This window comes from Athene cunicularia (assembly GCF_003259725.1).
Source record: "Athene cunicularia isolate RWA chromosome 1 unlocalized genomic scaffold, athCun1 chr1_part2, whole genome shotgun sequence".
NCBI classification, from domain to species: Eukaryota; Metazoa; Chordata; class Aves; order Strigiformes; family Strigidae; genus Athene; species Athene cunicularia.
The window spans coordinates 16,685,932-16,711,442 of NW_020799092.1; the positions used below are offsets into that span (position 1 = coordinate 16,685,932).

The 25,511-nt window shown below is 42.5% G+C and overlaps 1 protein-coding gene across 2 annotated transcripts in view; it reads right to left on the reverse strand.

Moving 5' to 3' along the window:
• Positions 1-25,511, reverse strand: part of TMEM178B (transmembrane protein 178B) — a 220,517-nt gene that overhangs the window by 194,144 nt on the left and 862 nt on the right. Inside the window, exon 1 of one of the 2 annotated variants that reach the window (XM_026841004.1) lies at positions 24,159-25,505. The exons of the other annotated variant lie outside the window; for it this stretch is intronic. Within the exon in view, the coding sequence (XP_026696805.1) occupies positions 24,159-24,540 (382 nt within the window). The 5' untranslated portion in view covers positions 24,541-25,505. Of the gene's footprint in view, positions 1-24,158; positions 25,506-25,511 lie in introns of those variants that run through there. 2 annotated transcript variants of the gene reach the window in all.

Consider the following 25,511-nt stretch of genomic DNA (forward strand, 5'->3'; position numbering starts at 1 on the left):
CAACTGGCAGTGCTGGCTTGCCAGGGTAAACTCAGCTCTGAGTTACACTATGCTAAAATGCTGCTGAATTTGATAAAATCCTCTCAGCTTGATCTCAGAGCAGCAGCAGAATATGGCCCTGCATTAAAAGTGCTCCTACGTTACTGCATTGCTACACCACCAGATCCACCCAGTTACAAAGTGTAGTAAGAATGTGTACTTTGAAGTGGATGCATTTGACTTTCTGTACTTACATAAAATACTACGAATTTTGATCTACATTCAGGAAAGCCAGAAAAACCCTTGGCTGACACATAAAATCTGAACTCTTGGTGTCAGGCACTCATTTTCCAGTGCCACAACTTACGTGTAATGTTAAGTCATAAATTATGAGCCCAGAAGGCAGCTCTGTGATTATTCACTCAGATACCCAGTAGAGTAAAGGCCACAGGACTGTCCTGAATTCATTTCTGTTCAGAAGGTACAATCTCAGTTTTCAAAGCGTTTTCAATTGAGAATTTGCCACCTCTGAGAGCAAGCTGTTCCTGGGGTTAATGCCTTCCCTGCTAACCCGGGAACCATTAACCATTGTTGGCTTTCTATCTCCCTTGAATTCAGCTGGTTTAACCCCAGCCTTCCACGTGTGATGAGCCCAGTATCTTGGGTCCTCTCTGAGCAGGTTGTCTTTCCATACGCAGTGTTATAGCCTATGATAGAGCCACCCCTCAATCTTTTCTTTGTTAAGCTTGGCTGGTTGAGCTGGTTAAGTCTCGCATTACAGAGCATGCCCTCCTCAATGGCACTGTCACTTCTGCCCTGAACCCTCTCCGCTGTCTCAACCTTTCCTGAGTCTTTGACTGTCAAAATGGAAAAGCCACAAAAATTACATCATTGCAAAACAAGTATTATCAGCCTTATGAAGCCTTTGTAGCCCAGTGAGTGCTATGCAGGGATGATATCTGGACCAACAGTACTCCAAGACATGTCATCCGAGGCACAGCTGAGGTACATAATTTGCTTCCAGTACAGACATGAGGATAGATCAACTATATCTATATGCCATCTCACTGTCCCAAACACATGTCCCTGAAGTACACACTGGTTTTGCCCACTTTACAAAGAGGTCTAAACCATTTTCCATAAACCAGAGTTACATGGTTTTCATTATTATTTATCACTCCCCAAACTATTACTAGTACACTTTATGCATCACTTTGTCATGGTTTTTTTCTAGTTCTTTTATAAAAATGGTAACTAGCCTAATGCAAAAAGCTGTTACCTGTAACACCCTGTAAAATCTGGTTTACATCTATGGAAAATTTCATTTTAAACTCTACAATTTAGCTAGCTTTTAATCCATTTAATATGCATCATGTTGGTTTCTGTAGCTTATTAATCAAAATGTCACCTGGTACTGAGTTAAGTGCCTAAAAGAAGAGAAGGAATATTCAATCAACACTAGCGCCTTTATCAACAAAAATTAGTTTAATGAGATCTATTGTTATAAATCCATGTTGATTAGCATTAGTTAGCATATCTGCATTAAATTCTTTATTAATTTATTATTAATTTATTAATTACATTAGCTGCTACATTACTTTTCCTACTATTTCTATATTTACACTTTTTGAGACTGAATAATATCATCTTTCTCCTAGGTCTTTGATATTTCACCAGTATCCTGACAAATTCTAAAAATCACCATTTGTATGAATTGAATCTGGAAATTTCCTTAGCCAGCTCTTTTAAAATTCTTAGTATCAAATTATTCAAATCTATTAAATTAAAATGACTGACTTTATTAACCATACCCCACCAGTCTAAATTACTGCTGGAGAAGAAAGCCTTCTGTTGTCATCATATGGCAAGAATAACTCACCTTGTTTTTTTCCAAAAGAAGAATAAAAATAATTATTAAATATATCCTTGATTTCCACTGGGGTTTTTTAATCATTTCCATTTGGCAAAAGACAAATACTATTGTTAGCATTTCTATCATTAATATGCTTTGCTATTATAGAGTATATAATAATAATTTACTTGAGGTGTCTGGTTTTTAATAGCTTTTGGAGCTTTGTTTCCTGTATTAACTCAGCTACACATAGCTTTCCCTTCTTTACTTCTTTTCCTATCTAGCTTTTACCCTTCCTAGTTTCTAATTTCCAGATATTTCAGTATGTTGCCCTTTCTTCTTCCTGTATGTGAGAACAGGCATATTCATAATTATTTTCTGCTACTTTTACTTCCATTCACAATGAAGTTATTGTAGTTTTTAACAATATGGTGCTCTTTATCATGTATAGTACCACAGCTTTTTGCAGACATGTAGTAAAATGTTGTTAATAAGTTCCAAATTACCTGTTAAGATTGTTTCAGTTTTATCTCCAAATTAATTTGGTCCTTCATTATTTTCGGCTTTGTGAAATGTTATGCAGTTCATCGTCCTTTTGACTTCAACCTGCAGGGCTTTATTTTCGTTAGTATGCTTGCATAGTTTGGTGGGAACTTTCTCAACAGGCAAATATCTACAACTGTTATTTGTCTGTCTCTATATATACAGTTGCAGACATGCAGGGCAGGAAGATGCTCATGCAGAAGGGATAGGAAACACACTGGATCTACTCTTCCAATGCCAGACCTGCTGGATTTCACTGGCCTGAACGTGCCATCGTGTTGCCATACGGTCTGACATCCCCCTGTACCGTTAGCACCGTGCTGACCCTGACAGTTGGCAGTCTGGCTTTAACTTAAATCCCCTGTACACAGCTACAGAGTCATCAAAGTGTACTAAGAGCTATGAATCTGTGCTGAAAGGAACAATTTAAGTGAGTTAAGCAGAATGATTTAAGTCACCCCTAGCTATGCAGTGCTCTGCCACCCATGGGTAAAGCCGGCAAGTTTTGTAAGCAAATCCTTTCCCAGCACACAGGCTTAGTCATCAGTGAAAGCTGCTGGCTCGCTCCCATCCCAACTGTGGTTCAGCTGCTGCTCGGAGGTCAGCTCTGCAGGCACTTGATAAAGCTTCAATTAAGTGCTCTTCTTGCAGCACTCGCTGATTTACACATCTTCTGCCCGCATCGGCCATTTTGCTGAATAAGCCCGCATAACGGCAAGGACCGCAGGCACAGAAGTGTCCAACTTTCCCTGCCTATAGTGGGAATTAATCTCCTCAAGCCTGGGCGTCACCAGGCAGCTTAAAATAAAGAATAATATTCAAATGAAGTTTTTAAAAGGGTGGGGGGAATAGAGCTGCAGAGGGCATAGTACAAATATTACTATAGATAGTTCAACTGGGTAATTAATAATACATGGCATATCTATTCCAGATAGTTTCTGAGCTGTATTTCCTTGTGGAGATGTGCAGGTCTGTGCTTAGATGCTATGGCAGCAGGATGGTATAAAAATTTCGGTGACATGAACATCATGGTACACTTCTCCAGCCTGTGTAACAGCCTGGTAGCTCAGCCCCCCCAAAGAGTTTACAATTTAAAGGCCTGACCTTACCTGCTTATTAACAGGAGTCGCACTTAACTGCAGTGAGCAGCTCTTACCAAAGCCTTGCACTCATGTTCAATTGCTTAGGCTACAAGTCAGAATGGAAAGTGACTCGTAATGACTGTAAATCCCTCTGGGAAAAATGAAAAAGTAACAAGCATAAGATGATGGAAATTATTTGGTCGACACAACGTGCATCAAGGAAGATCTGCGTTATTTATTTGTGAGTGACACTGTTTGAAAGGGAACATTTACATTTGCAGCTCTCACAGAAGAAATGAGTTCTGTAGAGATTGCGATGTTAGAGGCATATTGAACTATTCAAGGAAAGACCCAACATTTTCATTTGTAAAGGTAGTTATATAAATTGATATAAAATCTCAAGATTATTTTTTCTTGGACTTTTTTGGGCAGTGGTTCAGAATAACAGCCTTAAAAAATTCACTTGAAAATTTATCAGCCCAGGCACAAAATATTCTTCCTTGCCAGGAGTGTAGTAAAGAAACAAATTAACATCATTTTACTCCCTCCTCTGGAAAAAATACATATCCCAGCCAAACAGGCAAGTGGAATTTGGCAAGACTGAATGTTGACATGGTTTTATTATACCAACAAATAAAACATTAATGCAAGTGTTACATGGCACTTGCCTTGTATGTAGGTCCTTTTCTCTAGGCAAACATCCTGCTCAACTCAGGGAACTATTTCAGGGGACTCACATGGCAGTGAACCTGTGCAAGGAGTGATTAGTCTAGAAGGCCTTTCTCCATTTTTACTTCAAGTCTTTTCACAAGCAGAAACTAATGCTGGGCAAAATCTGTGTCCCACTGAAGTCAAAGGCATGCTTGCTTCCAACTTCAGCAAGATTGACTGTGCTACCCTGAACTTAAAAGCAGTTTTGCTTGAGCAAGAACTGAGTAAAATCTATGTGTGATCTTCAGCACATTGCCCTGGGCTAACTCCAGGGAACGCAACACTCTCAAAGCCCAGCTGCAGACATGAGAGCTTATTTAAGACTACTTTAAAATGCAAATTATATCAGCATGCTCATCATATGCCTATGGATCCACCTAACATGGAAATATGCAAGTCCAGAAAGATGCATGATCTGAGGAGGCTCACCAGAGCCAGGACACCGAGAGTTAAGAGTGAAAATCCCAAAGAAGGGTCCATCCCAAACTTGTGCAATGAACAATCAGGAGGGATTTGCTTTGATCTTTCATGCTTTTCTCAGTTTAAGTCAGAACTCTTAACCTTGTTTTAATATGGATTTCCTACAGGCTTACCAACAGAACAGCTGACAGGCAGCCATGAATTGCAAGGATATAAATATGTCTGAGGGCTTTGGTGGCTGGCACTCAGTGATGCATTTTGTAGAAGCAATCTGATTGCTGATTATTCCAGGTAGCTAGGGAAAAAAAAGGAACCATGATTACTCTCACTTAATGATTTTGGCAACCTGAGCCTGTCCTGTCATGTTGGTGCTACCCATGGTGCCAAACCCATGGCGACATCCCAGGGCTTGCACGCAGGGCAGAGTTACACTGATCCTATGGAAACAGCCACCAGCAAAGCAAGATAAGTTCTCCCATGGGCAGCAAGAGCCCACAGAGGCAGAGCACTGCCGGGGGTCACAGTCTGCACAAGGAAGGGGTGTGTGGCTGCTTCCCTGCCACATGCCATGGAGCACAGGAGGCATCAGGCAGCACAAAGGGGAGCCATCAAGCCAGTCTTCCTCCATAAATCACCCCACAGTGATGGCTGGGGAAGACCTGCATTGTCAGACGTCAGCCTTCAAGGGCAAGGCTAACAAGGCGACTTTGACAGGTGTTGGTGCTGCTTGGAAGCTATGATCTGTCTGTATTGCACTGTAACCCTGGCCCTGCCTTCTCTTCCCCTTTCCTTGCTTCTTGATGCAAGGCAAAGCTGCAGACACCACAGTCTCCTGGGGGTCTTGACCCTGTCCTGAGCTCGTTTGAAGGAGCTAATTCCAACTGGCTCTTGCATCCTCTCACATACTCCTGTGTACACATGCCCCATGCTACTCACAACCTCCTAGCAAAGCTATAGGCTTTGATACAGGCTATAGTCTGCCCATGACGGCAGAAGGGACATGTTCAGTTACCTGTCCTCACCGCTGATAGAAACAAGCTGATCCCTGCTGTATTTCCACAAGAGCTGTGTCCCATCTAATTTCAAATGTCACTTGTAATAGCTGTTTTTTCTTCTCCAAATAACTTTTGCAGCCCTGCAGTTGAAGTCATCTGAAACCACAAGATTGGAGTTTGAATGGCCCTTGATATTATCAGTGAGCTGAGCCATTGCTCTGCACCTCAGCTACTGTTTTCCCTTTCCATCATTCACTGAGATGTACACGCAAATCCGAAGGAACCAGTCAGTCAAAGGCAGTGAAGCTATCAGACAGACTGCTCCTCTTCCTCAGCAGATGAACCCTCACTAAAGCCAGGGGGATATCTAGGTAACTGCAGCCAGTAGAGGGATTTAGGGCCTCCACAATGCGTGACAAAGCTGTCATTAAGGCAGTAGAGCAACGCTGGGATCTTGAAAAATGAAGATAGTAGCGTAAACAATGAGGAGGTCTTGTTTTCTTACAAGTTATTCCCAGTATACCACAGTATGCTCTTGAGCCTCCTGAATTCAGTGTCATCTGCAATGGTCTTTTCCCCTTGGAGGAATTGCTGCGCTATCCAAAAGCTCAATTACACAAACTTATTCAGGGTCCCTTATGATGTCTGGGCTATAAGGCTCGTGCTGTATATTGATTTGCCTTCTCTTCCTTCCTGCCCGCCTCGGGGCCTCCTCTCCCATTTCATGTACATTGGCTTCCTGGATTGCAGAGGGAATTATCTCACAGTCATACCAAGACGCTTCAGTATAGCTGAGCGATGAAAAATATATGTAGTCCAAAATATTGTTTAAAAGCAATAGATTAAAAATAATGCCTCTGGCCTGAAGGAGCCCTGATTTATTTAAGATACAGGGGTATATATGCACACTTTTAAAACAAATGAGGCTGTGATCTGTCAAGTGATCCTTCGTCACTCCCAGCACAGGCCCATAATCCTTTGGTTGTGATTATGCAAAGGAATATTACATTGATCCTGTAAAATATCGCTGATTGGATCAACGTTATTTTCTCTCACATTGACAAGGTCTTACCAGAGAATGACTATAATTCCACTGCTAACACTGTCTTAGTGAAATCCCTCAATAAATCCTCCAAGCAGCACTGTTAGTAATACCTTTATTAGACTAACTAAACAAGATATTTATATGCAGGGCTTTCCAAAGGACTCTGGCTCCTTCTTCAGTTTCTGGAGGAAAACTTGCTCAGAAGTGCTCTTCTGGAAGACTTGGCCCCAAGGAGGATCTGCAAAGACTTAAGTGTCAGGTGAAATTACCCTTTCAAGATTCACAGGGTTGGTCACAGATTTGTCCTTGTCCTGCCCATACTACAGTGAGGACCCAAATACATCTTTGACAGAAAAATCTCATGGCAAGTCTGGTTCACAGGCAGGTTTGGAGTTCAGGGTCTCCCCACACCTTCCAAAAACATGCTATCAGTATAACAGTTTTCTAGCAAAGGGGAAACATGGTCTTTATGTACCTGCTATTATTTTGGCATTTGTTCAAGGTCAAATCCTGGCCTTCATACTCAACAAAAGACCTGTTCTCCTTCTAGCCACTGCTGTCTCTGCTCATTGATGCTTCTGTTCTCCTCCTCTCTTTTCCTTCTATCTCCTGTAAGTCTCCTCTAATTTTGTCTCCATTTTCTTTTCTCCACAGCTCCAAGCTTTCAGTCCCAATGGTTTCATTCCCATACCGACCTCACCTTCATCACTGAAGTTGAATTGTCACCTTCTGGCTTGAAACGTGATGCTCCAGTGAGATGAACAACAGACTCCAGTGATCACCTTACCAAGTCATTTTTTTTTCAGGATGCCTGAGTGCTCAGGTATTTGCTGCATCTCTGCTTTCCCTTGGTTCATTTCAATAAAGTTATCTGTAAAGCCATGAGAGCTACAAACATACCTCTGTCTTACCTTCCTAAACCTTTAAATAGAAACATAATCATGAATAAACAAGGTACTGTGTCTAACATAAAACTTGAGCACAGCTGAAAGACCAGTATATACAGCCATACATCAATTAGCGGATGAAAAAGCTATGAAGACAATGTATCAACAGAAAAACATCAAACAAACAGCATGGCAGACAATAAGCTTTCTTAAATCCTTTGAAACCAGGTTGGCATCTGTGATGGGTAAAACTCTGGCTCTTATATGTTTCATGTGAAAACTTTCTCCATATTCTTTACAGCAATATACTGAAATGTCAGAGGAGTCACTTCTCAGCTCCCAAGCCCTTAGAAACAAAGGAAAAATAATTGATATTAGCCTTTGAAACAGAACAGCCTGACAGTAAAAGAAACTGTTAATTACTATAGAGGACTCCCGACCTATTTCCTCCATTTATATCATTTTTTAAATGCTGTCTCTACCTTTCAGTTCAAATATCTGTGCAACAGATGCCTAAACTGTGATGTCAACTTTGAAGGTCATTGCCATAGCTTTGATGGATAGCAAAACTTTCTCAAATGAAAACTTAAACTCAGGAGCACTGACCTGCCCTAAGGAGTAGATTCTGTGATAAATGCTATGGCTGTGAAATTGCAGCATATAGCAGCCCAGTCTGCAGACCCCAATGGCCTTGGTTAATACATTGTCACAACAACGGGGTCCACGATGTAGGAGACAAGCTCAAGGACTCCCACCTGTTCACCAACCAGGCTCCACCAAATTCTATCAGAAAGTTTCTGTGGCCTCTTCTGACGCCACACAGAATGATACTCTCCTGCTCCAGAGGAGGGGTGCAGGTCAAAGCACACTTTAGCACAGACCAAAACTCTGGAAAGAAAGTGTTGAAATGAATGGAGAGGTGCTCGTACCTGATCCCTAAGTGTTAGGACTGTGTCCTACCCAGTGTAAATGGATACCAGGATGGATAGAAATGGGGCAATTTGTGTCCTCTGAGAGCTGAACAATTGGATCTCATTTTAAAATATGGAATCCTGAAGACATGCACTGAAATACTATCACAAGCAGCCTGAAAAGTCTTAGTCCTCAGAGGAGATATTTCAGTGCCTAACTCACTTGCCCAAGATGAACATTCAAACAATTTTCTAGGTGACAGATACAATGTACCATCCCACCACAGCAATCAAGTGCAGGTCACCTCAAAATGCAGGTCCAGGAACTCCCAAAATGCCATAAACTACATTCAAAGGGAAGAGAATCTTTAAAGAAGATATGTCCTTCCAGTCATCCTAATGCTGCCAGCCAAAAACTACACCCTGGCTGAAGTATGGTAACAGTACCAAATGGATGCCACAATCCCTTGGTTTGAAGCAAGGCTGGCAGCAGGCAAAGCAGAGCTTGGGCCTGAAGACTTGTCCATGTCTCAGCACTGTGGGCAACTTTCTGGTAAGAGAAATCCTGCTTCTTCCCCCTTTCTCCCTCTTTGTACTTGTATTCTTAGAGACATGCACAGGAAAAGAATACTTTGGTGCTAAAGTTCATCTGCTCCTGCTGCTTCTTCTTCATTGACAATGCAATCAGTTGCTGTGTCACAGGTGGGATGCTACCAGTGACTAATGAACAAGAAGGGAAGGATGTGTCACCGGTTCTGGTGTGGCACAGAGTGCAGGGGACACCAGTAAGGACAGGACAGGTTCCTAACTGCAGGGATAAGAGGGAAAGGTTGGGGTGAAGGCAGAAGTCATACCTGTAGTGCTGTCGCTCAGTGTGAGGCCAGACCTTACGTTGACATACACCTCTCCTCCCTTCAGCCACTCAAGGAGACTCTCCCTCCTTCTCTTGAAGACACTTGAGTTGCCCTGCTTTTCCCCACTAAACTTCCTGTTTAAAAACCTCACTCAGATTTGAAACAATTCCCCATGCTTTTCCCAAACAGAGGTTTTGAAGTCCTGAGTCCAGGATGCTGTGAAAGCCCATTCTGCAGCCACTTTATCATGAGAAACATGGACCTTATGGACTGGTCAGCATGAGACAGTGTTGTCATGCTCCCATTCCCACAAAGCTGATGCCACTGCTGGGAGTCTGTGGCTACCTCTCCCAGTTTCCCACCAGGACCAATGGCATTTGAAAACTGGAGGCTCCTCCAGACACCAGGTAGAAAGGATTCCTCTTCTCTCCTGGATATGAAAGATTATTTCATAAAAAAGGATGTCTCAAGTCTATATAAATGAGCACAGAAAACCATTTATCTCTGCCCTTGCTCCAAACCCTCAGCAGTGTATAGTGACTTAGCATAGCGTCCCTCTGCCACAGATACACATCTCTGAAAAAGCAGCTGTCTCACATTCACACAGTTCAGCGCACAGGCAGAGGACCTCACTCACATCCAGCTGCTCCCACATATGTGACATGCCCATAGAGGTAACACCAACAGCCTCCAGTCTCCCTCCCTCAGTCCCTGTCACCACCCTTTCCAGATCACCCAGAGCAGCATGGGGACTGCTCTCCATAAGGCTGTGGTCATTCCTCAACAAAAGCAGAAAACAAAAATTCTTTCTCCGATCCACCTTAGGTAGAAGGCTCCTTCTCCAGGTACTCAGGCACAGGCCTGGGTAACACTTACTTTCAGTAACGCAAAATGCAGCTTTGCTGCCTGGAGTCTCAGACAAGGTTCCCCAAACATCCAGACAGGTAAAGCATCCCAGCTTGTCTTGCTCCATACTGACTGATAGAGCCCTACGTCCACGTTTTGTGGGAGCTGAACTATAGTCCAAAAGGCTATCCCAGATGACGCCTTCCTACTTTTAGTGCTGTGGGGCCTTTCTGTTCCCTGTAAGGCCTTTCCTAAAAACTTCTGAAAGAACTGAGGCCTGCTGCTGCACACACAAGTGAATAAAGCCCAGGAGCGGGTGCCTTTGGCCCTCAAAAGCTGGTGGATCCTGTGTCAAAATCTTTCCCACTATAAGGAGACTCACCCAGCATCACCAGCCAATGGCTGAACATTCTGTGAACTGAAATACACATCCCATGGTAATTTAAGTATGTGCAAATAAGAGTTTAATTCTGCTGCTGTCAACCATCCCAAATGTTTAAATATAGTACGGAAATTCTCTTTTATTTTATATAAACTATTTTAATGAAGAAGTCGAAGGCTCTGCATTCTCCAGGCTTATGAATACAAATGGCTGAGAATCTAACAGGCCTTTGCTGTCAGTGAGCTCAGGCAATATGAAATGAAAGCAGACAAGGGAGACAGGAAATAAAAACTCTATTAACTGCATTATCTAAAGGAAAGCTATGTAAAATATGCATTAAATGCACACAGTCCTCATCCCCAGTCCTTCCTGGATGTGTGGGGTGTCACAGGAAGGAAACAAAGTGCAGCTCAGATCTAGGTGAAAGAAAGAGCTGGGATGGTGCAGCTGGGTTTGTCTTAGGTCCCTTCCCTCTCACCAGACACATGTGTCTGGTACCAGGCAGCCCAGTGACAAACATTCCTTCCATCAGGTCCTGCTTGATACAGGACTGAATATGCTCTTCCTTGGGGAAAAAAAATGAGAAATTAATAGTAATAATAAATTAATCCTTTGCAGTCCTATGGCACATTTCACAAGGACACAGCACTAAAAAAGACTGTATTCATTTTCCTTGCAGAGCAGACAAGTATATCATATAGTCCCTCTTCCTAAATATATCCATCTTCATCCTTAAAACCTGTTAGAAGTCCTGTGGCCTCATCACTCCTTCCAGAGCCCCACTTCAGCACAGCTTCCAGCCTACATACATTCATGGCCTTCACACAGCTGTTTTCCCTGTTAATGTTGTCCTTAGCTTAAAAGCATCTTCCCCCTCTCCTGTGTTTAACCCCATTTCTTCTGGATAACAATTATATTTGTAAAATAGATTTTTCATGCCTCTCCTCACACTAATAGCCCCACTCTGGACCTGGTTTAAATTCATCTTTCTCAGAGGTGGTTGTCAAGAATAGTAAAGATTGTAACAGAGAAGCCTTGTTTAACACCTATCCCATGACTCTAACATTTCTCTACTTGAAATATCTGGCCAGCTCTTTTCTTCAATCACATCTGCCTTTCTCCTCATCATGGCTCCACCGCTCTATGGCTGCACTTCAGAATAGGTGCACCTTAATGAACCCCTTGTCCCTATTGAGGTGTGCTCTGTGGTCTCATCCCAACTGCATGTTGAGTGAGATTCAGGCATGCACATTTCCCAACCTGAAAGGAAATCTGCTGCAGTACCTGGGCAGGGAGGAAACCATCCGAGCCCAAATCTCCTCATAGTCTGGATGTCTGGGGGATGAGAATTCCAGTATGCAACACAAAGGGTACTTACCCAACAATGTAAACATGTCCTTCAGGACCAAAAGTTCACATTGAAAGAAATCTCACATCTTTCCTATCACTCAGTCCTCAACATCACCCAGTTCTTTGTATATAATATTCCAGGCCTTCTTTCACTTGGTGATATCTCATTCTTGTGGCAGTTCACTCCTTTGTGCCCAGCCCAACAAGGGCCATCACCTCGCCTTACAGGCGCCACTCCAGTATCATTAATGACATTATTAAATAAGGATGGTCCCCTACTTCATCAACTCAACTGTTGACCTTCATCTTGATACTCCCCTTCCAGCACTCGTTGCTTTCCTTTGGCTAGTTCTCTAAACACACCTTAAATTGTGTATTAATTACCATAACATTGTAACAAACCATTTCCTTAGGGGCAGAATATAAAATCCGTTACCAAAATCCTGATAATTTAGGTCTAAGGCATTCTCTTGTCTCAAAATCCAGTTATCTTCCTAGCAAAATATATCAGGGTAGTTTGGCACACTTGAAATAGAAAAACATATGTTGCTTATTTATTTCACTTCCACCTGTGCATTTAATTGATCTTTCTTTCCAAACTTCCTTTAAACACTTCTTGGTATTATTCTGATCAAACTAAAAGGTCTGCTGTGGCCCAGACAACTTCTTCTCCTTTCTTTAAACACAGATTTGCTACTTTTAATTCCTAATGTACCATCTTAATTAGACTTATTGCAAATCCTTTTTACTGGACTTGCAGTGTTACATACCACATCTTTCAGAAGTCTGAGGTGGAAATTATCCAACTTCCCAATTTGAGCCCATTAACCTATTTGAGTTTTTCCATTTCCCCTGTCCCTGTTAGCTGGCTCCTTTGTCTCTCTGATCACTGTAACATTCCTGCCTCTCTTTAACCATTATTGAATATCCATAACCATTATGAGCAGAATTGGGTAATCCTGAGGACTGGTGAATAGAAAAGGGATGAAATTTAACACAAAACACTGGCTCATGCAGTTAGGGACTACCAATGAGAAACTTCTTTCCAATGTGAACTTTTGTCCTACAGGATGTTTGCATTGCTGGGCAACTGTCCTCTGTGTAAAACAGGGATAATTCCACTCTTCAGTGGAATTACTTTTTATGGTTAAAGATCAAGAAGTACAGTATTCAGATACAGTCTCAATGGGAACGACCAAAGTACCTAAAGACAAAGCAATGCAATTGGATCATCAGCTACCATAAATCAGCATCACCCCTTCAAAGTCAGGAAAGTAATCTTAATTTATACCTTCAACATCCAATTGAAAAATATCTTTGGTTCTTTTTTTTGTTTGTTTCTGTTGTAATATTTATGTCATTAATGGCCACTGGGCAGAAAGCAAAAGTATCTACATTATAAAGGCTCTTTTGCATATTCAAAGTTATGTACTGATTAATGGGAGACACAGAGATAAACACTGTACATTCATATTAAAGGAAAAATATATTTTCAAATAGCTTCTGTTACCCAATAAAATTAGCGTAACTGTTTCATACTATTGGAAAGTCTAGAAATACATTTAGGAACCTTTTTATGAAATATCTGCTGTTAAAACCACAAAAGGTCTCAGAATTAAATAAGGGCTGTGACAGGCGATTCTCAGTGACTTTCACTCGATCTGGTGGGATATCTTAATGGGACCCACTTTGCCATATACATGGGATATCCTGGAACCTCTGTTCCGTTACGGTGTTTCAGCTTGCATGCTTATGGTAAGAAACAAAAGAATCATGGGGCACTTTTGAACAGGTGGGTCAGACACACTGAACAGAGGGGGCTGAAGGGGTTTCAGAGCCTGAGCGCATTCCCTGCCATATGATGAGATGCTGACAATCACCCGGCTCTGCACATACAGTTTCCTTCTCAATATCAATTGCAGAGTCCCTCCAGGGACAACTGAGGTAGAGCTGCTGGAAAAAGCAAGTGAGGATACTGGGAAGAGACTCTCATCTCTGTTTTAAGGAGGTGTGAGTGTCAGTTTTCTGGATTCTCTGGCACTCTCAAAGCATATTAGGCTACTGCAGCTTGTTCCAAGGTTACACCTTCACTGGAGTCAGAAGTGGTTACAAACAATATCAGGCCACTCAGTAAGGAGAAATTTGACTGTTAGCCCAGCAGAGCAGTACCAGGCATGTGCCAGATTGCCACAGGGTCTGAGCAGTTACTTCTGACCCAAAATTCCCTAGCTGGCCTGACATTTTTTTGAGAGACTGCAGCACCTGAAGTGCAGAAGCACTGGGATGGGGGTCCAACAGGCTGAAAAGAACTCTTCCATAAAAGCCCCTCAGCTCTGTAAATACTTTTCTCCATCCCCCCACTTTGTGGAAAATATCCTGAATTCATAATTAATATTTGTTTATCCAGACTGGAGGTTCAATCTGAGACTGGAACATGGTTGTTTCAAGAGTTGCACAAACTCTCTGACTCCTGTTGGGAAGAACCATGCTGACACCCCTGTAAGGGTACACAGGATGAACTCACAGCATGAAGGCTGGGCAAATTATAGAAGAGAGTCAGTGGTAGGGACTTCTCTGCACCCTAAGCTTTATGTTTTAGTGTCTCCTCCATTCAGACTACAACCCCATTTGATCCTGTCAGTCACCAAAAAGGCACAGGGCTTCATACTGGGCCCTGCAGTCACGACCCATCCCCCTGCTCCACTGCTTGGCCCATCCCGTGGACTCCTTCTGCAACAACCATTGGCCACCACTTTCATGCTAAGCTTGCTTGGCCTTTCTGTCACCTCAAATCATCAGCATTTAGTTCTTGTTGCCTACTCTCAGTCTTTTATCACCCTCTTTATCATTTCTTTCCTTTCTCCACATGCTGATGTTATCCATGCTGCACTTTTTCATTCATAGACCTTTTGCCCTGCATTCCACTATCTGCTCCTGCCCTGATATTCCAAGTTCCAGCTGACCCATACCAGTTGGTCGCTGCTATGTCTCACACATCAGAGCATCTCTAATGGGAACCCCACTGCCTGGCTAACTCTCTCCACTATAAATGCTTAGTTCCCCCATTCAGTTCCACTCGTTTCTTCGACTTACTACTCCAGCTCAGCTCAGTTAAATCTCAGACTCACAGTCATAGTCACCTCTTTGCCACGTTTGGCTCATTCCTCAGACCATCCCACCTCCTCCAGCCTCCACTTCAGCTGTTATGCAGGATTTTACCCAGTTCTTCCATGACAAAATTGACAAATTATGATCTCCCTCTTCCAGTAGCTTTGCCTTCTGTTTCCTCTTCCTCTCCTACAACTCCTTCCTCATTCTTCTTTCCCACAGATGAAAAACCTCCTATGCAGTTCTCTTCCCTCATTTTTTTTATTTACCACTGAACCAGTAATACCCTGCGGGAGAGCTGAGCACACACATGACCAATGTGATCAAGCAATGCCCGTTTATTACAACTAATTCAGCCCTTTTATAATGTTCTCCCGCACACGTGAGTAACACGCAGTACAAGTCCTCAAGTTTGGACAGTCAACTTAGCCCGCTCTTTAAACCTTCTTATGATTGGATAAAAGTGCCACATCAGCCTTGCCAGGCACCTGCCTTGTGGAACTTCCTCTTCCGTCCCAACCCCTTACGGGGGTTGTTTGTCTCGTCGAGTTTCTCCACCCTCATTCAGGGTCACATCCTTATCGCATTCTTGCTCGGCTGAGGCTCTTATCAGTCTTGTTCTCACACAGGATTGCTCACATGTCCATTCTCTCACAGAAAGCCCTCTAGAATCCCAACAATACCCTATCTCCTGACTTTCTTATGGCTGTTCTTGTCCTCTCGTTCTCTCTTCTCCTTGACCTCTCACGCCCCTCTGTGTCTTTACTCTCATAACACAAGTACCATTCAATCTCCTTCCTCTTAAAATCTTCTCATCTTAAACCGTTGTTTCATCTTAAAACATTTATTTTCCACTCTAAATACCATGTCTTTTTCCCTCCTCCCTTTCATCACCAACATCTCTGAATACACCAAATGCAAACACCTCCTGGTGTCCCTCCACCAGTTCAGTGCAGCTTCCTCTCCCTTGCAACTGCTGCTGCCAAAGTCTCTACTTAATGTACGGGGCAAATTTCAGCATGGTCTGAATACTCTGTTCTCATCTGCTGCAGCATGTCAGCTGCCTTCAGTAGACTCCTGGGCTGTATTAACCAGAAATGGTGGCCTTCTTCAGCTACCATGACATTATTCACTTCTCTTGCACCACTTGAATCTGCTTCTTTTGCATGTCTTCCAGAAGACACTACTTCTCCCAGCTCTACCAGAAGTTCATGGGGCTTTCCTCTTTCTGTATTTTATTCCTTGGTAATTTCTATCACAAACATAGAGTCCATTACCATCTCAATGTATCAATTGTCAGATTCACTCTTCTAACACAAACTTGTCTCCCTACATGTACTCTGTAATGCTCCCTCATAGACATACAGATATCAACCTGAGCTTATCGTAGCTAAAACAGAATTTGTAATGTTCTTCTCCCTTCTTTACTGTATGTTCTTTCCAGTACTTCCCCTCTTGATCATCACAGGCAACACTATTACTTTCCTTGTTGTTCTGGTCAACAACTGGTGCAATATCTCCATCTCATGTCTCTCACTGTGTCCACAGATACAGGGGATGTCTAAGGTTTGCATATTCTTTCTCCATCCATCCAGGATCTCATTATCTCATGCCTTTATTACTACAATACTTCTTTTTCTGACCTTTACAAATGTGATCTTGCTCTCCGTGTATCCATTCAGGATGCTACTAGAAATATAATTTTCCTAACACATCACTTTGACCACATCATTTCTCTCAGCAGCTGTAGACTGATGTCCCAATATCTAGCTCATTAGTGTAATCGACTTGCCTTCATCAAGGAAATGTCAACTTCTTCCTACAGTCAACCAAAGAGGTCAGTCCCCATCACCTACTTATTAATTTTTCAAGCAGATATGACCCATCATTTTTCTGGTGCCATCTCTCAATCTCTGGAAGACCATGTTGTAAATATCTGCACCTCTTATTCATTATCCTCCTTTACAACTCTTCTAGGAATCCCGCATTTCATGGTGCTTACAGAAATGTGGTTAGCCTGATGGTGTTTTAAAACCACTACCGGTCACGCTGAATATAATTACCTTGTCATCTCCTTATACTCTCTCATAAGGCTGTATTACTCGCCAATATTTAAAATGCAGCAACATGTCAAAGGGATGGGGACATTTTTCTGATCCATGATTTCTGATCCATGATTAAGGCTCATAAATCCTGTGGTAGAACTCTAACTGGTATTAATAATAATGAACAAAATCCCTATTATACTGCTACTGAGCTGAGGTACGAGAGATTAAGTCACTTGCCTCAGGCCATGAAGAAAGACTATGACAGAGTTGGGACTGAATTCTGGCTTTGCAAGCTCTGACCTAACGCAGTACTACCTTTCTTCTATCTATTTTGGTAGTTATCTACAAAGGTTTATAATTTCAGCAGGCTCAGCTGGGCAGTTCCGAATATTTATTTGTGGAAGAATTAGGCTTTATGAGAAAGAAAATGGGGAGATTTCCATTTTACAGTTTGATTTCTCTCCTGCAGAGAAAATATGTTAGTTTATATTATTTTATTTCAAGTGGATTCTATTCTGAATGGTCTGTTAAGGGCACCTGGATTCCGGAATCCACATTCTTTATTTATTCCTTAAAAAAATAAGAAATACTATCTTGTTTCTTTCTTTTACTCTTAAAGAGGTGAATATGTACTGAAGGGTTCCAGAAACAATTTGTTAGCAATGAGCCATTAAGAAACTTACATTATCAATGATTGTCATTATTTTTGCAGAACCTACAAAATATAAAGTCTTCTTCCTCATTTACTGGCTCTGCAATAGTTAATAAACTCATTCCACTTTTGAAGTTATTCTGAGTGCACAGAAAGACTTTTTCAATGAGAAAAAAGCAATATTAATATGGATTTTTATTGCTGGAGATGACAAAATTGTTCAGATCGTTTCACGTCTATTTAAGTAAAATAATCTTTTTTATTTTTGCAGTAAACGGAACACATCTGCACTCATTAGATTTTTCCTTCACACTTTTAAAAAAAGTTTCTAAGCAATGGGAAGAAAGGATAAAAATGCTGAGAGTTCTCAAAGGGGTTTGGATGCTCAATTAAATGAACAGGAATTAAGCATGCAGTCCTGCAGGCAGCTCTGCAAACACCAGTTTCTCTTGAGAAGGGCATGATCCTGTCATTTTTACTCAGGCAAAATTTCCATTTGTCTTCACCAGCAATTTTGCTTGAAAGCCAACAGCTTGATTGAAACTTGCCCTTTAAATCAGCATGATTAAAAAACAGTTGCAGCTCTGCTAAATTACATATATGTTCTTAGTGGGTTTATGCATTATCAAACTAATTATCTGAGATGTGTCAGAGGAACGTGTCAGGTTCTCATTACTTGTGGTAAATATACTTTTAAATTAATTGCTATTTAAGTTTGATGCAATTAAAATATTAAAATTGCTTATTTAAAATATGATGGGCCAAACTGTCCTGGAACTCACATGCCTGAAACACCAGCGATTTCATCCATTAAATGATTTGAGAAAATCCCTAAACAAGAGGATGTCTTTGTTGTACCTTAGAAACATGCAGTTGTTTGACTCCCAATTTACATCAATAGACTAATAATTACAGCATTGAAAATGGTGAAGGCTAAATATCTGGGTAGTCAAAGATTCAGTCAGAGGCTGTCTACTTAAAATTAAATTTCACTGGATCCCTCCAGCAGAACTCTGCTGTGACAGAAGGGAGAACAGACCTTGCATTGGCCTTTCTATCCAGGGACAGTTTTAACCTCAAAGGAAACACTAAAGGCCTGAACTTGCTGTATCACCACGTTCAATAAAATAAAACATTTATTATTGACTTCACTAGGAACAGAAGTGAGACTTCAACAAAGTCCCTTTTATAATGAGTACATTTGGAAAATTGTTGGGATTTCAAGCACACATTTCAAACAAAGCACTTGGATTCTTCAGTGTACAAAGGACACATGAAAAAATGGCTGTCCTAATTTACCTGGCAAGAGCAATGCATTTTAAAAGTCAAATCTACAGCATTGCTCGGTATTGCAAGTAGTTTTATGAAAATAATTCTTTTTACTCCTAGAGATAGCTGCACGTAGCCTCTCTTCAGGTTTTTCCAATTGTGTATGAATAATCCCTCCTGACGGCCAGAGTACTCCTGTTAAGCCTTTCTTCCTCAGCTGTGCTGTGTATCTGACAAACCCAGAGAACACTTTCATCCCAGAAATCTTGCATATTATTTGGGGTGGAGGTAAGCTGCATGGGAATTACTTGTTTTGGTGGGTTTTTTTCAGTGGTGGCATGGGCTAAGTACACTTGTAATAAAATGTTTCAAAAATAGGATTTACTATAACTTCCATGGATCTTGGGGGAAGAAGGAAGGCAAAAAGGGGATTGAAATAATAAGGTCACTGTAATTTTTAATTTTTTTTTTTTTTTTACATAAAATTGGATTCCAATGGCAGGCAGCAGAGCCCCATCCAGACAGGTTTAACTGGCAGCCTTCCAAAAGTGAGATGAAAGGTTCTCGGAGTAGTAATTGTCTAAATGGAACAGACTCTGGTTATTGTGCAACTTCTTCATCTACTTTATTGTACCTTTGTAATTAAATGATGTATTTCCTCTTTTCTTTCTTGTTTCCCTCTCGACTAGTGCAGAAAAGCATCTGAGCAACATTGCCATAGGTTGCAGGCAGATAATGTGGCTTCCAGGTTGTTTTTTTTTCTGGGTCACTACAAGTCGTATACAAGGAGTTGCGAGCTGCTGGTTGCCAAAGCAGGACATAAACTCTGCCTTCTCCCGACCACGAATGGACACTTACCTGCATTTCAACTCTCTGCTTGCTGTGCTGTGGAAGTAGTTGGTTCACTGGGATTTTTTGGTGGGGTGAGGAAATACCACTTTTGCTAGAAACTCAGTGGTAAACAGGCAAACTGTGGCTCTAATAGGATATAGGGAACACTATATTCAAAGGGGCTTTAAGCAGCAAGGTTGTTTAATCCATGGAGGAGACTGGACACACACCTGAGAATTGGAAGAAGCTTAGAGTACTGTGCTGAACAAACCCAGAGCCAGCCTTTCCTGACTCTGCAAGGCTTTAGAGATCTGGACTCTAGTCCCGAAATGCTAAAAGACTTGATCAGGTGCGAAAGCAGAATCAGAGGACCAGCTTTATAAGATTTTTCTTTTTGACTGGTCCGTCTGTACAAGAGTGCTTTCCCTCAGTCCAAGTAGCCCATTCACAGGAATAAAGATTATTCAGGCGAGTAAAAGTTAGCAAGACTAGGCCCTGAGTTTGCATGTTCAGCTCCAATAATTTCTTTATTGACTGTAATTTCTGTTGTCACCGGGTTTTTTTTGGTTGTTTTTTTTTATTCATGATAACAAAGAGAAGAAATTAACTCCCTAATTTTGATACAGCTTTAGACTATTTTTCAGGCTGTTGGTCTCATGCCTGCCTGCCTCTCCCTGAGCATGCTTACTTGTGACAGTCTGGTTTAATACATTGCCTATTTGTCTAATTGTATTATTTTGAAATATGCACATGAGTTCTATGGAAATATAGCAAAAATGGATAGGAGAAATTTAAATAGGGCCAACTATTTTATATATGCATTCATATCTATTACATCTATCCATAAGAAATCTGAAGTAACAGATCTCCTGTTTTTCTAGCAAAATCCAACATTAAGGTTTTTATTTATTTGCCAGAAAGTAAAAACTAATAAAGACGGAATAAAATTACAGAAAGGACCCAGCTTATTCAGAAACAAAACTAGTTTTAAAACCACTGGCATCAGAATACCACCAAATACCATAGGGCCTGATCCTGCCACAAGCCATTGCCTACAGCTTGTATTAATTTCAGCAGAGTTCATAAGCAGAATAACTGCAGGGTATCTGAAAAGCTAGTTAGGCTCTTACTGACCATTTTTTTCTTATTCTTTGATAGACAAACCTATCATTCTCAATACTGGAAGTTTTGCCTAGGGAAAAATGTAGGATATATCTCAAAATAAATGGATCACTTAGATCCTGTCCAGCGTAAAACAAAACAAAACAAAACAAACAAACAAAAAAAACCCACCCACCACAACACCAACCCCACCAACCCTTAATAGCATTTACATTCAATTGCATGTAGCATTACACACAATATTTGGGGGCCAGAACCTGGATTAGTTTACCCACTTCCAGAAGAGGTGTGCTAGATTAAATTAACAGCTGGCAAAGGAAGGAGTGTAAAAGGCCTACATACAAGTAACATCCTCTTTTATATGGTTTTTGCCCTGGAGCTCATACAGACTGACATTTCATCTGTGAAGGAATATGTACCCCAGTCAGGGTATTTGATTACTACAGGTAGAGAATATCTGCAGCTCTTCACAGCTGCACAGGGCACGCTCTGCCCAGGCACGCAGCCCTGAAACCTCCAACTCCACAGGAGTGTCTGCTGTGGAAATAAAACTAGAAAAGCAAGGTGGTGCTGTCAGAATAAACCTGGAACACCTGACTCATTTTGAACTCTCAGCTGTTCTCAAGATCGGACAGTGACAGCAAATGTACTTATTCCACTTTCATCATATAACAGGATCGTAAAGAAACAGTCTAGTAGCTGGTCTTAGGTAGGAACAAGGACACTAGCTGACTACCCATGTAAAGCTGATTCCTTCTAAATCAGTGATTCCAGCACACAGGGATTTTTAGCAGATGTATATTTTACATTACTTTTTGGTAAGGGGAAAGTAGAAAAAGTTCTTTTTGATCTAACAAAATATAAAGTGGACAAGCAATCCTACAATATCTCCAGTTCTATTTCTGAGCAAGTCAAACACTCTATTTTATCAAATTGCCATTACATTTGCTTTTCTATGTTATAATCTGGAGGTGCCAAAGGAACACACCTCTATAGCATTAGTGCCAATGGGTGTCTTAGTGGCAATTAGTGTCAATGGGAGTTAGAGTACAGGTAGATCCTCACTCCAGACAGACCATCAAACAAACTATAATGTTGCTATTCAGTGCTACATGTATTCCTCCTTTAACATTTCTCTCAATGTCCAACTAAGTTTGTTAAATGTGTATCAAAAAATGTTTAAAAGTAAAGAGTTACACACATCAATATTTGCACATACCTCCCTTAAGTGCACAATTTGCACTTCCGACCTTGGGGAGTGACTCTGCGAAGTGGCTCTCTGGCCATCTGCAGACACACATGTCCAGGCAATAGGTGTGCAGCAATGCACACTGTGCCTGAGCCCAGGAATCCCTCGCTGCCAGCTGAATGCTGCATATTTAGAGTTAGTTCACTACACACACACACACTCCTTCACCGCTCATACACACACATGAACACACACAAGTTACAGCAGGATCTTTTGATGACTATCTTCTCCTGCATTTAACCAACTCAGCTTGAGTCCCCACACTTTCTCTATGGTTAACATCTAGAAGAGCTGCCGTTACTCAGAGCCAGTGCCAGGAAATTTCAACAGATTCTGGCAGGATAAATGGATGTTCCTGAACCCAGGACAAGGCAGGAGGTGAAAGAGGAATGCCTTGCTTATTTCAAAATTAAAAACCTCTCTAATAACTGAAACTCCATTTGTCAAAGGTGAGCTCTGGAGACGTGTTAGCCCACTGTCAAGGTTGAATTTCTTTGTTTATGCCCTGAGCACAGCAAGTACACATGGCAGAGTGATCCAGCCCTCCATGGCCAGCCCAACACATCTGTGACCTCACCTAGATGGAGAAGAGGAATCCCTCCCTCAGCACTGAAACCAGCAGCAGGGCGCCAGGGGGCTGACAGGCTTTGGACACGTTCATTTGTCCATTATAAATAGAACTGAAGCCACCAATTGATTTCATGGGGGTTGTTAAATTAGCAGCTAGACACTAAGGGTCACTAGCAACACAGACAGGACCCCAAATAGTGATCTAGGTTCCCTGCTACACCACCTGTTTGTACAGTTTCAGTGCAAGTCTATACCATGCTACTCACCTCTTCTGCTCACTTTTAAAACATATGGATCAAAATGTATACATTGGCAAACATATGTGAGAGTATATCCCTCACGAATAATTAGCTTTAAGCAATAATTCCGCTTGCAGTGTCTGAAGAGGGAATTAATGCAGGCTATCAAGGGAGTTCGGGACCGAGAATACACTTAGAAAACAAGTATTTTTAAAGATTGCATGGTGCAAGAAGCAATGATTTCACTGCAATGCAAATAAACCATTGGGGAACCATCTGAATGCAACAGAAGAACCATGGGAGGGAAATGTTTTGTTGTATGGAGTAACCATGCTGTGTGGGTAGCAAAGATGCTGCCATCCTTTACTGAAATCCTCATCATCCTGCAAAAACATGTATCTTTTGTAGACAGGATGTTTAGGCTGGGATTTATGCATATCTCCCCTTCCTACACTTCAGATCAAAGAAACATTTGAGGCAAACTGACCATCTCCTTGAACTGGTACCTTGGGGGGAAAAAAAAGTACCAAAAGACAAGAAAAATATAGCACAAAAATGCTACAGGCAGACGGATGCATCTCCACCCCAAGAGAAAATGATTCCTAACACTTCTAATAAATTCACGTAATGTTTTGTAGACACTGAAAATATTCCAAAGCACAGCTCAGTGTAAACAGCAAGCTGGGTTTCCTCCTGCTCTTTAGCATTTCTCTTTGTTTACTCTCCATTTGAGGATAGAAAAAGCCTACATGTGAGCACTGCAAATGGTGTATTTCAGGACTGATGGGGCATTTGGTAAGGGAATGATGAAATACAGACATACGTAGCCTCTAAATCATATATACTTTGCCTGAGTCACCAGGGTCAAACAAAATCCTTTATTAATACTTTTTATTTGTATGTGGAAAATAATCTGATACCATGGTGATGGGCAACCTATATTAAGCTGAGAGAGAGACATGAGAGAGACATTCTGGGGTGTGCCTGCTCTCACCCCCACTGCTTTCTTGCTCCCAAACCCCACACCTCAGCAGTAGACAGCCATGGGAAACTGCCCTGGCAGTGCTTTGGGAAGCCATGCCCAGCCAGGCCAGTTCACCCATCGCAAGGAGAGGTACTTGGCTAGAGACACCAGCTCCCATCTGTGAGCCCAAATGGCTCCACTCAGCTCAGGAGGGCCTGGCACATTGATTTGGTAAAAAACAGCCCTTACCTTTGGCAATCAGCTCCTCCAGCTCTTGGTCGAATCCTTGTCGGTGGCATTTCCTCCAGAGCCCCATGTTGGTCGAGTTGTACTGTCTGTTGCACTCGTCGACTGCGCTCATAGCAAAGATCTGCCTCCTGTTTCTTGCCAAGAGGAGTTTCCCTTCCCAGCGGTCCAACCTAGACCTGCTGGCCCTGAGAGGCAGGTTGTTGTTGGAGTTATAAATGAAGCCAGGATCATTTCTCTTAGTGGTGATGCTCTTGCACCTCTCTCTGTGCTTCCTGGCATCAGTTTCGTACCAATGGTCAGAGCAGATTGCCACAGCCAGCATGCCCAGGGCACACAGAGCTAAAGAGAGGCCAGCATACAGCAGTAACCTTCCAGCAGCCATACCTCAGCTTCACAGAAACACCATGGACATCTTCACAACAGGCAAAGCCCTTGAGCGTGAGACCACGCAAAAGCCTCCGGAGCAGCTGCTCGGTGTCACTTGGCAGAGACTGCCTCAAACATCCCCAACTCCCGTGGCGCACATCCACGCTGCAGAGGGATGCTGAGAGAGCTACAAAGTTCTGCCCTGGGGGCAGTCCTGGAGTCTCATCTGCCTCTTCTCTGCGGAGGAGACCTGGTGAGGAGAAACACAGCCTTCCACCTCGAACGGCAGCGAGCCAGCGACCCGCCTATACAAAGATGTCCTGCTCCCCTCACCACTAGCACCCGAGCGACGGGGCCCGAAGGGGTATCTCCGCCTGAAGAGACCTGAAAGCTACGGCTGATCAGTCCATTAATCTCTTTCGATCTGGCCAGCTCAGGAATCCAGAAGAGATGGCTTTCAGATCAGCAGGCTCACCACAGCATCATCACAGGACATCACTGAAAAGTTCAACAGCTAGAGATCACCCGCTTGCAAGCAGCCGGTTATCCCGGTTTCAGGAAGGAGTGACTTGCCTTTTCTTTGTCAGGGGCTCGGCAAGAGCATCGTCGTCTGGACGGTCTGTCACTTGCTTGGGTTTAAAGCGGGGTCGGAGGGGAGGGAGCAAGAGGGGGGAGCAATCTGTTGTTGCTGCTGCTGCTCTAAATCGCGGCTAAAACACAACCTCCCCGGCCGGGGCTGGAAAGGCAGGCGGCGTGCGCAGGTCTCGCTCTCCCTTAGCAGACTTCGCGGACAGTCACTGACATCTCGGCTTCGGAAACACCTCGGCTTCTCTCCGCCAGCCTTGCCATTCACTCGCTGCTTTGCTCGTCTGCACTGTCATCCAGGCAGCGTAACGCCGCGTTCCCTTCCCCCGGAGAGCCCCAGCACCGCTTCGGCGGCACCTCCCGGCTCCCGGCCCGGGGAGAGGCGGCGGGGGCAGCCGCAGC